Source organism: Dasypus novemcinctus, chromosome 21 (assembly GCF_030445035.2).
Source record: "Dasypus novemcinctus isolate mDasNov1 chromosome 21, mDasNov1.1.hap2, whole genome shotgun sequence".
NCBI classification, from domain to species: Eukaryota; Metazoa; Chordata; class Mammalia; order Cingulata; family Dasypodidae; genus Dasypus; species Dasypus novemcinctus.
Window position 1 is genome coordinate 66,518,149 of NC_080693.1, and position 12,566 is coordinate 66,530,714.

General features: G+C 38.1%; 1 protein-coding gene across 1 annotated transcript in view; it reads left to right on the forward strand.

Annotated features, from left to right (window-relative positions):
• The window catches only part of EFCAB13 (EF-hand calcium binding domain 13), a 316,951-nt gene that overhangs the window by 149,345 nt on the left and 155,040 nt on the right, over positions 1–12,566 (forward strand). The window contains 1 exon segment of the mRNA XM_071210907.1: positions 1,660–1,731. Coding sequence (XP_071067008.1) covers positions 1,660–1,731 — 72 coding nt within the window.

Genomic DNA, 12,566 nt, shown 5'->3' on the forward strand with positions numbered 1-12,566 from the left:
TGGTATAAAATCCACTTTTCATTGCATGTCACAATCTGATTGAGAAATGGTTCGTTGTGTAGAATAAGAGAAGACAACACTTCAAAATGATTTTTTGGATTTTTGGTAAGCTCATGAGGTACCCGCTTCTCGAACTTTTTTACCTTTCCAATTTGCTTCAAATGCCGAACGACTGTAGAATGGTTGACATTGAGTTCTTTGGCAACTTTTCATGTAGTTGTAAGAGGATCAGCTTGATGATTGCTCTCAATTGGTCGTTGTCAACTTTTGATGGCCAGCCACTATGCTCCACATCTTTAAGGCCCACGTCTCCTTTGCAAAACCTCTTGAACCATCACTGCACTGTATGTTTGTTAGCAGTTCCTGGCCAAATGTGTTGTAGATGTTGCGACTTGTCTCTGCTGCTTTACTACCCATTTTGAACTCAAATAAGAAAATCGCTCAAATTTGCTTTTTGTCTAACATCATTTCCATTGTCTAAAATAAATATAAAATAAACCACAAGTAATAAGTCATTAGCAAAAAAATACAAAGTGAGAAATGCACATTAAAATGATGTATAACATAACCACATTTATTAAGAATGTATTCCAATATCAAACAGCAAATTTCAACAATGTAAACCAAATTACTTTTGCACCAATCTGATAAATGTAGACTTCAAACACAAATGAGAGGCAGGGTAGGCTTTCAGTTTCTCCCAGGAGATTTTTCCCCCCACTACCTCTCCAAATTAGGAAGGTTTAGGCTTCCTTGTTTTCCTGGCCAGTGGATATAATAGTTTAATATCCCTTTCATTAGGATTGAAACCCTTTAAGCACCCCCGTTTCATTTGGTGTCTAAATTCCAACTACCCATTCAGTGTGGACCGAAGCTCTCTTTTCTGAATTTGCATTTAAATTAAGTACCTAACCATTTCTGGGTCTGTTTTCTATCCCCAAGACAGCTGCAGGGATAGTACTCGCTACCTAAACACTTGCAATTTCAGTTTCTACTTGATTTTTATTGTTTCCATTTCATATGACTCAGATATGCATTCATAGAATTTAAATTTCATATAGCATTTCCAGGGATTTGTAGTGGCATGGTTTCTGTGCTACCCACTCTGCCATTGTTGTAACTGAAGTCTTCTTAACGTAGTTATAGCCCTAGAGTTTCTGCTGTGTTCACATTATTGCACCTTATTTCACATGTGTGCACGTGCATGAGTGCATGTGTATGTATATTAATAGTTAACCTTGTTACTTCTGGAATTAGCCTGCCTTAGTTCAAATCCAGCCTCTAATACTTCCTGGCTTTTGACCTGGACAAGTTATAAGTTTCTCTATTTTTTTTCCCCATCTTTTAAAAATAATCATATTAAGGTAATCTCTTGTAGAATCATTGCATAGATTACATGGGTTAATTCCTGTAAAGCACCATAAAAGAGTGTCTAATATACAATAAGTACTCAGAAATGTTAGCTATTTATATTATTAACTGTTCAGTGGGTGGTTTCTAAAAGTATTAACAGTTCTGTTGAAATTGTTTCAAATGTGTGATGCAGAAAAGTGAAATAGAATGGAAGTTCAGCTAAGTATTGTAAATCAGAACCTTTAATTTCATGTGCCATTCAGGATCAGATTTTTAATGTCAGAATGTTTGAATTTGACCTTCCAGATAATATGGGGGTGGATTTAGAAGAATTCTTAACAGAAATGAAAGAAGTTCCACATTTCAAAACATCCATAGGTAAGTGAATATTTCTAGTTCAAAGAAGTGACCGGAAAATAAAGATCGTTAAATGATATATAAAAATCATCCTTATGGATTTCAAGTTTTTAATTTGTCTAGTTTTGAAAAGGATTTTAAGCAGCTTATAAAATATTTTAAAAAATGAATTTATAAAAAATAATGGAGGAATATTGGTCAAACTTCTAATGGGAGTGGGGTGGCTTGGAGTTATGTTCCCCTGAAAAACATTTTCTTAAACATGATCCATTCCTGTGGGTGTGAAACTTGTAAATAGGACCTTTTGATAAGGTTCCTTCATTTAAGGTGTGGTCCAACTAAATCAGGAAGAGTCTTAATCCTATTACTGAAGACTTTATAGGGAAGACCACAGAAAGTGAGAGATCAAGGGACATTTTTGGGACTTGGAATTGTCCTAAGTGATATTGCAGGGGCAGATACTGGACATTATATATCCTGCCATAACCCACTGAATGTACTGGGGGACAGTGTAAGCTACAATGTAAACTGTTATCCATGTGGCATAGCAGAGCTCCTAAGTGTATTCACCAAATACAATGAATGTGCCACAGTGATGAAAGAGGTGGCACAAGTGGGGTGTGTGTGTGTGTGGGGTATATGGGAACCTCTTTTATTTTTTAATGTAACATTTTTTGTGATCTATGTATCTTCAAAAAAATACAATAAAAAATGATGGGTGTGGGAGGTGGGGAGTGGGGTATAATTGGGAAACTCATGCTTTTTTTTTCGTTTTTAAAAAATTTATTGAAATATATCACTCATACATAAACATACATAAACAATAAATGTATAGTAGTTGTGAACTTACAAAACAAACATATATAACATCAAACAAACATATATAACATCTCACCCTACCACCAATAGCTTGCATTGTTTTTAAACCTTTTTAACTAATGATTAAAGAACATTTAAAAATATTACTACTAAACAAAGTATTTTACCCCTAACCAACCCGATTATTATTATCTTTATATCATTTGTATATGAACATACATAAACAATTAAGTGTATAGTAAAAGTTGTGAACTTAGAAAGCAAACATGTATAACCTAATACAGGGGTCCCATACATCAACCTTCCACCAACACCTTGCATTGTCATGAGACGTTTGTTACAAGCTATGAAAGAACACTGTCAAAATCTTACCACTAATCACAGTTCTTATCTTACATTTGGTGTGTTTTCCCCCCAAACCAACCTATTATTATTTTTTAAATATATATTTTTTATGACAGAGGTTGTAAACTTATAAAACAATCATGCACATGTGCAGAATTCCCAAACAACACCCTTCCATCATTTGCTACAGATAAAATAATATCATCTGATTATTGCCATGTCCATAGTGTACATTTGGCTCACATTTTCCATACTGCCCCAGTATTAACACAGTACATCTTTTTTGCATAGATGCAAGAATATTATATTATTACTACTAACCACAGTCCGTAGGTCACTCCAGCTGTATTTTTCCCTTGCTTCTTCACATTTCCAACACCTTGCAGTAGTGATATACATTTGTTCTAGCTAACAAAGGACACTCTTGCTTCTGTACCATCAACACAATTCTCACCCACCTCTTGGTTTACTGTACTATCCAGTTCCTAGATTATTCTTAAGCAATCTGTCAATTGGCATTTACATAACTAGACTACCATTTTCAGTTACATCCCCATTTATAAACTAGCTGTTACTCACTGTGTGTTACCATCCACTCTATACATTTCCACAATTTTACAGTAAAGCTAATTAAAACTTCTACATCTATTAAACATTAGTAGTCCACTCAGTCCTTCTCTTATCTCCTTTACGAATCTACCACCTACCACCAGGTCTTGAAGATATTTTCCAATAATTTCTTCTAGAAGTCTTATAGTTTTTGCTTTTGTTTTTAGTTTTTTGATCCATTTTGAGTTAGTTTTTGGTTAGGTGTGAGATAGAGGTTCTTTCCTTCTTTCAGCTATGGATGTCCAATTCTTTCAGCACCATTTGTTGAATGGATTGTTCTGCCTGAGCTGTGTGAGTTTGACAGGCTAGTCAAAAATCACTTCACCATATCTGTGAGGGTCTGTTTCTGAACCATAAATTTGGTTCCATTGGTCTATTGTGTCTGTCTTTAGGCCAGTACCATGTTGTTTTTACCACTATAGGTAGGTATTATGATTTAAAGTCTGGAGATGAGGGTTCACTTTTCCTTTTTATGATGTCTCTGGCTATTCAGGACTCCTTACCCTTCCAAATAAATTTAATGATCATGTTTTCAATTTTTTCTTTAATGCTGGTAGAATTTTTATCAGGACTGCATTAAATCTGTATATCAATTTGATTAGAATTGATGTCTTAATGATATTTAGTCTTCCAATCCATGAGCATAGAATGTTCTTCCAGTTATTTGGGGTTTTTTAGATTTGTTTTAACATTGAGTTGCAGTTTTCTGAATATAAGTGCTTTATGTCATTGGTTAAGTTTATTCCTGACTATTTGAGTTTTATCTGTCATATTTTATTTTCACCACTCTCTTGACACTTTTAGTTACTGTTATTGATATAATCTTCATTTTTAGACTCTCTTCCAGGCCCCTCTTTCCTGTCTTTTCTTTTCAGGCTCTAGCATACCCTTTTGTATTTCCTGAAAATCTGGTCTCTTGCTTAGAAATTCTCTCAGTTTCTGTGAGTATTCTAATTTTGCCCTCATTTTTGAAAGACAGTCTTACTGGATATAAGATTCTTGGCTGGAAGTTTTTCTCTTGTAGTATCTTAAATGTATCAGACCACTGTATTCTTGCCTCCATGGTTTCTGGTGAGAAATCAGCACTTAATCTTATTGGGTATCCCTTTTATGTTATGCATTGCTTTTCTCTTGCTGTTCTCAGAATTCTCTCTTTGTCTTTGGCCTTTGACATTCTGATGAGTATGTGTCCTGGAGTTTGTCTATTTGGATTTTTTCAGATGGGAGCATGTTGTGCTTCGTGGACAGAGATATATCTATGTCCTTCAATAGGGTTGGGAAATTTTCTACCATTATTTCTTTAAATATTCCTTCTGCCCCTTTTCCCTTCTCTTCTTATGTCTGGGACACCATGACACGTATGTTTGCGCACCTTTTGCTGTCATTTAGTTCCCTGAGACCTTGTTCAATTTTTTCCATTCTTTTCTTCATCTGTTCTTTTGTAAGTTCACTTTCAGAGGCCATTTCTTTAAGTTCACCAATCCTTTCTTCTGCCTCCTCAAATCTGCTATTATATGATCCCAATATTTTAAAAATTTCATTGATTACACCTTTCATTCCCATAAGATCTGCTATTTTTCTGTGTATGCTTTCAAATTATTCTTTGTGCTCATCCAATGTCTTCTTAATATCCTTAATCTTTAGCCATCTCATTGAATTTATTAAGGAGATTTGTTTGAACATCTGTAATTAGTTGTCTCAACTCCTTTATGTCATCTGGAGGCTTATCTTGTTCCTTTAACTGGGCCATAGTTTCCTGTTTCTTGGTGTGGATTGTAATTTTTTGTTGTCTTTGCATCTGGCTTACTAGAGTATTTATTCTGGGTGCAGTTTTTCTCTCTCGTTTAAGGCTTCCTATTGTTTCTCCTTTGCTGGTTAGGCAGTAGGAGCCAAGCATATAGTTGGTGCTATAAGCTGTGGAGGCTCAAGCTGTCTTCATTGCACCAGGGACCAATGAAGCTTCTTCCAACTTTCTCTTTGCCAGGGGTAGGGACAGAGTCATACCTATGTGGAATAATCCATGTGTAGGCCTAGACTGTAGTTGCCCAGAGAGACTGATGGAGCTTCACATCCCTTTCTCCTCTACCTAGGGCAGGGATGGAGTTGCAGGTCTGGGCAGCAATCTGTGCAGGGTGGGTCCTAGGATGACCACAGTTGCCCTGGTAGACATGATTTTCAGTCTATGCCCACCAAAGTTCCATGCAGTTAACTGTATAGGCTGGTGCAGGGCTCATCAGCCTCCTCCCTGCCAGAGGCGGGGCTGAAGCCTAGGCGGGCTGCAGGCTGATCTGCCTGAAAAAAACTGTCTGCCTGGTTTCCCCTCAGGCTGGGGGCAGAGTCAGAATCTTGTGGTTACTGGCCTTTTTCTGACTTGGGCTGGTTCTCACCCCAGCTGTTCCCAGGGTTATCTCTTAGCCAGCCAAGTCTCCCAATCAGTAGCTGAAATCGGCAGCCAACCGTCTCCTCCTTCCCTGTTTCTGGGAAATGGAGCTTCCAATTCCCATCACAGAGCAGCTCCTGGGTGTCTTGTGCCGTCAGAGTAGGATAATCACCAGCCTCCGCAGCTTGGCCGGTAATTTCCTGGAGAGACTGGCTCAGGTCCCTGCAGCTTCCTCCTCCTGGAGGTGGCACTGGGGCCTAGGGTAGACCTGCAATATAATCTGGATGGAAAGAAGCTGGTCCCCACCAGCACTGAGATTTTCAGTCCTTCCTGCTTTCTCTCATGCCTGGTGCAGAGTTAAGATGGCAGCTCCCAGTCTCTTTCTGCCCTGGACAGGCTCAAACCTTAGCTGTTCTCAGGACCATACTGTAGCCCACTGAATTTCCTCATCATAGCTAAAATTGGTGCCCAACCATCTCTTCCTCCCCTGTTTTGGGGAAGTGGAGCTTTCAAGTCCAGCTGCAGAACAGCTCCCGAGGTGGCTTGTGCCTCCAGTGGAGGATGGGCACCGGCCTTGGTGACGTGGAGCACTCTACTTACGAGTCTTCTCTGCAGATGGGCAGTCTCCTCTTTCCACTCCCCCAAGGACATTGCAGGATGCTCTTCTGGTCTCCTGGAACCCCTGAACAGGTGCTTCAGCTAGCTCCAGAAAGCTCTGGGTGTTTGCTAACTGCTTTGTAGCAGGAGCTGACTCTAGGAGTGCCTTACTCCGCCACCATCTTGCTGGTTTCCAGCTCTCTTATGTTTTTTAATGTAACGTTTTGTGTGATCTATTAACTTTAAAAAAGATAATTAAAAAATTAAAAAAAAAAAAAAGGAGCAGCTGGAAACTGAAAGTCATTGGAACCAAAAAGTCAGAAGAGGCCACCATAAGCATTGCCATGTGACAGTAAAGCCCAGGACTGGATCACTGGCAGCCAGCCCCAGAACTCCATGGGTTGTGGGAGAAAGCATTGCCACAATGATGCCTTCATTTTGGACTTCTCCTAGCCTCAAAACCATAAGCCAATAAATTCCCATTGTTTAAGCCAACCCATTGCATGATATTTGATTTAGCAGCCAGGAAACTAAAACAGAGGGAAAGAGAAAAAAAAGACAGGGTCAAAGAAAATTCATAGTCAGTACACTTGCAGTGTCCTTCCTTAAGGGTACATAGGTTTTCTTTCATTCAAGGGGTTCTGGATATAAGCTAACTCAGAGCTGGAAACTGGGTGAAGGATTACCACTTTTAGTTGTGTCATCTCAAGTCAATCCTTTGGAGTTTTCAGGTGTACCCAATTGGACTACCCATCTATTTCAGTTATAGAAATCCTATCTTTGATTAGCTGGCTGCCTAAATCTCTATAGTTCATATTTTTATTACCATGCTGTCTCTGTTGCCATTTTGCCATTTCCATTTAAAGACTGCTATTTGGCTTCTGTCCTCTTGGTTCTTCTCGGTTCTTCTCATCCTCCTTGAATTAAGGAGACCATTTCAATACCAATATCTTTTCCTAGCACCTAAGCCTACAGCAAACACCTACCAAAGAGCTCTTTACAATGTGAACACTCCGTTCAATGATGTATTTCTTAATGTTTTTGTGAAACAAATGTCTTTTTTTCACATTTTAATATATTGGTATTAGGATGCCTCTAAAGTTGATGGCATTTTAAAAATCCAGATGTACATTTAAAAATTGAGATATAATTCACACACCATAAAATTTATCCCTTTAAAGTGTACCATAGGGAAGCAGACTTGGCCCAATGGATAGGGCGTCCGCCTACCACATGGGAGGTATGTGGTTCAAACCCCAGACCTCCTTGACTCATGTGGAGCTGGCCCATGCACAGTGCTGATATGCGCAAGGAGTGCCATGCAACACAGGGGTGTCCCCCGTGTAGGGGATCCCCACACGCAAGGAGTGCACCCCGTAAGGAGAGCCTCCCAGCGCAAAAGAAAGTTCAGCCTGCCCAGGAATGGCACCGCACACATGGAGAGCTGACACAACAAGATGATGCAACAAAAAGAAACACAGATTCCCGGTGCCGCTTGTAAGGATGGAAGCAGTCACAGAAGAACATACAGTGAGTGGACACAGAGAGCAGACAACTGAAGGGGGAGGGGGGAGGGAAGAGAAAAAAAAAATCTTAAAAAAAATAAACAAAGTGTACAATAGAGTGATTTTTAGTATATTTACAAAGTGGTGCAACTTTCACCACTAACTTAGAACATTTTCATCACCCCCAAAGAAATCCCATACCCATTAGCAGTTTTTCTCAATTTTTCCTCCCCCAGTCACTGACAACAACTAACCTACTTTCTCTCTGCATGAATTTGCCTATTTTGAATGTTTCATATAAATGCAGTTGTATGATATGTGACCTTTTATTTCGATTTGCATAATGTTTTCACAGTTCATCCTTGTTGTAGCATGTTGATTCAGTACTTCATTCTTTTTTTTTTTAATGGCTGAATAATATCCCATTGTATGGTTATTACCACATTTTCTTTATCTACTTATCAGTTGATGGATATTTGGCTTCTTTCCACTTTTTGGCCATTATGAATAATGCTGCTATGAAATTCATATACAAGTTTTTGTATGGATATAAGCTTTGTTTTCCTTTCTTTTGGGTATTTACTTAAGAGTGGAATTGTTGGGTCATATGGTAACTCTATGTTTAACTTTTTTTTCAAGTCAATTTTATTGATACACATTAATAAAACATACAATTTATCCAAAGTGTACAATCAATGGTATTTGATATAATCACATAGTTGTGCATTCATCACTTCAATCATTATTAAAGCATTTTCATTATTTCAATAATAATAATAAATAAGAACTGAATAAACAAACAAGAAAATTCCTCACCTCTCAATCTCTGTTTCCCTTGCTGTATTTAGCTGCTATTTCTGGCTATTCTTGCACAATTATTTGTTTATTAAGCAGTTTTATTGAGATATATTCACATACCATATAATCTATCCAAAGTGTATAATCAATGACTTTTATTAATAGTATAATCATAATGTACATTCATCATCTCAAAAATTTTAGAACAATTTCATTATTCTGGAAAGAAAGACTCCACACCCCTTGACATTCCTCCCTCAGTCCTACACTAATTTCATCTTTATAAATTGATTTATATTTACATTTTATATAAATGGTATTGTACTCTGTCTCTGGTCTCCTCCACTTAGTATAATTTTTTGTCTGATATTAACATTTTGTAGTATTTACCTATGTTTGTTCAACTTCAAAGAAAAATGGTCTTGTATAAGCAATTTTACCCATATTCATATTTCACATAATATATTTATAGTTCACGTAATATATTTAGATCATAATAGGGTGTTCATACAGTATTTGTCCTTTTGTGTCTGGCTTGGTTCACTCAACATAATGGCCTCCAGGTTCATCCATGTTGCCATATGTCTCACGACTTCATTTATTCTTACCACTGCATAATATTGCATCATGCATGTATGCCACAAATTGTTATCCATTCATCAGTTGATGGACACCTGGGTTGTTTCCAACTTTTGTCTATTGTGAATAATGCTGCTTTGAATGTCAGTGTCCAGCTGTCTCTTTGTTTCACCGCTTTCAGTATTTCTGGGTATATACTAGCAGTGGTATTGCCGGGTCCCCTGACAAGTCTATATTCAACTTCCTTAGGAACTGCCAAATGGTCTTCCACGTGGCAGTACCATTCTACATTCCCCCCAACATTGAATAAGTGTTCCTGTCTTTCCACATCCTCTCCAACATTTACAGTTTTCCGACTTTTAATAGTGGGCAGTCGAATAGGTGTGAAATGATATTTCATTGTAGTTTTGATTTGCATTTTCCTAATCGCTCGTGATGTTGAACATTTTTTCATGTATTTCTTCGCCATTTGTATTTCCTCTCTGGATGGTTGTCTTTTCAAGTCTTTTACCCATTTTTTAATCAGATCGTTTGTCTTTTTATTGCTGAGTTGTATGATCTCCTTATATCATGGATATTAAACACTTACGAGATATGTGATTGCCAAATATTTTCTCCCATTGAGTTGGCTGCCTTTTTATGTTTAACTTTTTGAGGAACTGCCAAACAGTTTTCCAAAGTGTCTGTACCATTTTATATTCCCACCAGCAACATACAATTTCTCTACCTTCTCGGCAACACTTGTTATTGTCTTTTTTTTTTAATAGCCATGCTATTGGGTATGAAGTATCTCATTGTCGTTTGATTTGCATTTCCCTATGGCTAATGATATTGTGCATGTTTTCATATGCTTATTGGCCGTTTGTATATCCTTTTTTGAGAACTGGATATCAAAATCCTCTGCCTCTTTTAAATATTGGGTTATTTTTCTTTTTATTGTTGAGTTCTTAAATATTCTGGATACATAGACTATTTAAATATTCTGGATACATAGCTAATAAAGGTGTTTATTAGCTATATTTGCCAATATTTTCTCACATTTAGTGGGTTGTCTTTTCATTTTCTTGATAATATTCTTTGAAGAACAATAGTTTTTAATTTTGACAGTCTAATTTATATAATTTATATATTTTGTAGCTTGTGTTTTGGTGTTATATCTAAAGAAGCAGTGCCTAATCTAAGGTCACAAAGGTCATAAAGATTTACAACTATGTTTTTCCCTAAGAATTTTATAGATTAGCTCTTTCATGTAGGCCTTTGATCCCTTTTGAGTTAATTTTTCTATATTATATGAGATGGGAGTCCAGCTTTATTCTTTTGTATATGAATATTCAGTTGTCCTAGTGTCATTTGTTGAAGACTATTCATTCCTCATTAAATTGTCTTGGCACCCTTGTGGAAAATCATTTGAGCATAAATGTATGAGTTCATTTCTAGATTCTCAATTCTATTCCATTTATTTATAGTCTGTCTTTAAACCAATACCACATGTGATTACTGGAAAATGTGTTTCTTAAAATTTCTTCACTTAAACAGCTCTGGATTTCTAATACCCTTCCTGGAAATGAATTTATCTGGTTTTCTATTGATTTCATTTTAGAAATTTGCTCTTTGCACTTAGTTCTCTGAAGGATATTAACCAGACCTTCTTCTCAGTTCTGCTAACCGGAATAAGATACTGTCTCAGAGCAAAACAAGACAGAATGGTGTCAGGAGCACTTTATGACCCAGTACATCTGTAACTTTCCTCAGACAAAAAAAGTCTGATAGCCTTGAGTGGTCGGCTGAGAATGGAGTCATGAAGACCTTGAATGTGGGCACCTGCACAACAGTATCTAAACTGTGGTTTATTAGCCACTGAAACCAAGGACAGGTTTGATGTGCTTGAGACCACTCAGGACTGAGAAGTTGCACATTCCCTCCTCACCAGACCCCTGAAAGCATTGCTTGTTTTGTTTTGTTTTTTTCTTTTTCTTTTTAAACTTGTTTTTCTTCTCCTCTAGCCCTTTCTTTGCCTACAAAACCTCTAGTTCCTGTTTTTTTTGAAAGATTTATTTATTTATTTCTCTCCCCTCCCTCCCCCACCCTGGTTGTCTGTTCTCTGTGTCTATTTGCTGCGTCTTCTTCTTTGTCCGCTTCTGTTGTTGTCAGTGGCATGGGAATCTGTTTCTCTTTTTGTTGCATCATCTTGTTGTGTCAGCTCTCCATGTGTGCGGCGCCATTCCTGGGCAGGCTGCACTTTCTTTTGCGCTGGGTGCCTCTCCTTGCAGGGCGCACTCCTTGCGCGTGGGGCTCCCCTACGTGGGGACACCCCTGCATGGCATGGCACTCCTTGCGCACATCAGCACTGCACATGGGCCAGCTCCACACAGGTCAAGGAGGCCCGGGGTTTGAACTGTGGACCTTCCATGTGGTAGACGGACGCCGTAACCACTGGGCCAACTCCGCCGCCCCCAGTTCCTATTCTCACTTTGAACTGGTTTTGGGAAGATTCTCCCAGTTCCTTGCTTGTGCACTTCTCACTGAGAGATGTATTTCTCTTTTGTAGTACCAGATCGGACAGACCCTTCTATTGGAATAGCCATGCTTACGGTAACATGTGGTCTTGATTACTGTACTTTTGTAGTAAGTTTCAAGTTGGAAATTGTAAACCCTCCATCTTTGTTTTTCAAGATTGTTGGATATTCTGGGTCTCTTGCATTTCTGTAAGGATTTAGGATCAGCTTGTTTATTATTGCACACACACACAAAAAACTCAGCTGGAATTTTGATAGGGTTTACATTGCATCTGTAGATCAGTTTGGGGAATACTACCATTTAAAAAATAGTAAGTCTTCCAATCCATGAACACAGATAGGTTTTTTAAAAAAAAATTATTTTTAAAAAATTGTTACATATTGACTTTTTTTTTTTTTAATCCCACCCTTGAGGGTTTTTTGTGTGCTGTCTGCTCCCTGTGTCCATTCACTGTGTGTTCTTCTGTGTCTGTATTTAGTATTTATTTTATTTCCCCTTCCCTTTGCAGCTTGCTTGCTGTCTGCTCTCTGGGTCCATTTGCTGCAGGCTCTTCTTTGTTCTCGCTTGTTTCCCTTCTTTTTTTTTTGTTGCTTCACCTTGCTGAGTCAGTGCTCCATAGTACCTGCAGGCTGGGTGGTGTTCTGCAGCACGCAGGTGAGCCTGCCCTCAGAAGAAGGCCCTGGGATGGGAACTGAGGGCCTCCCATA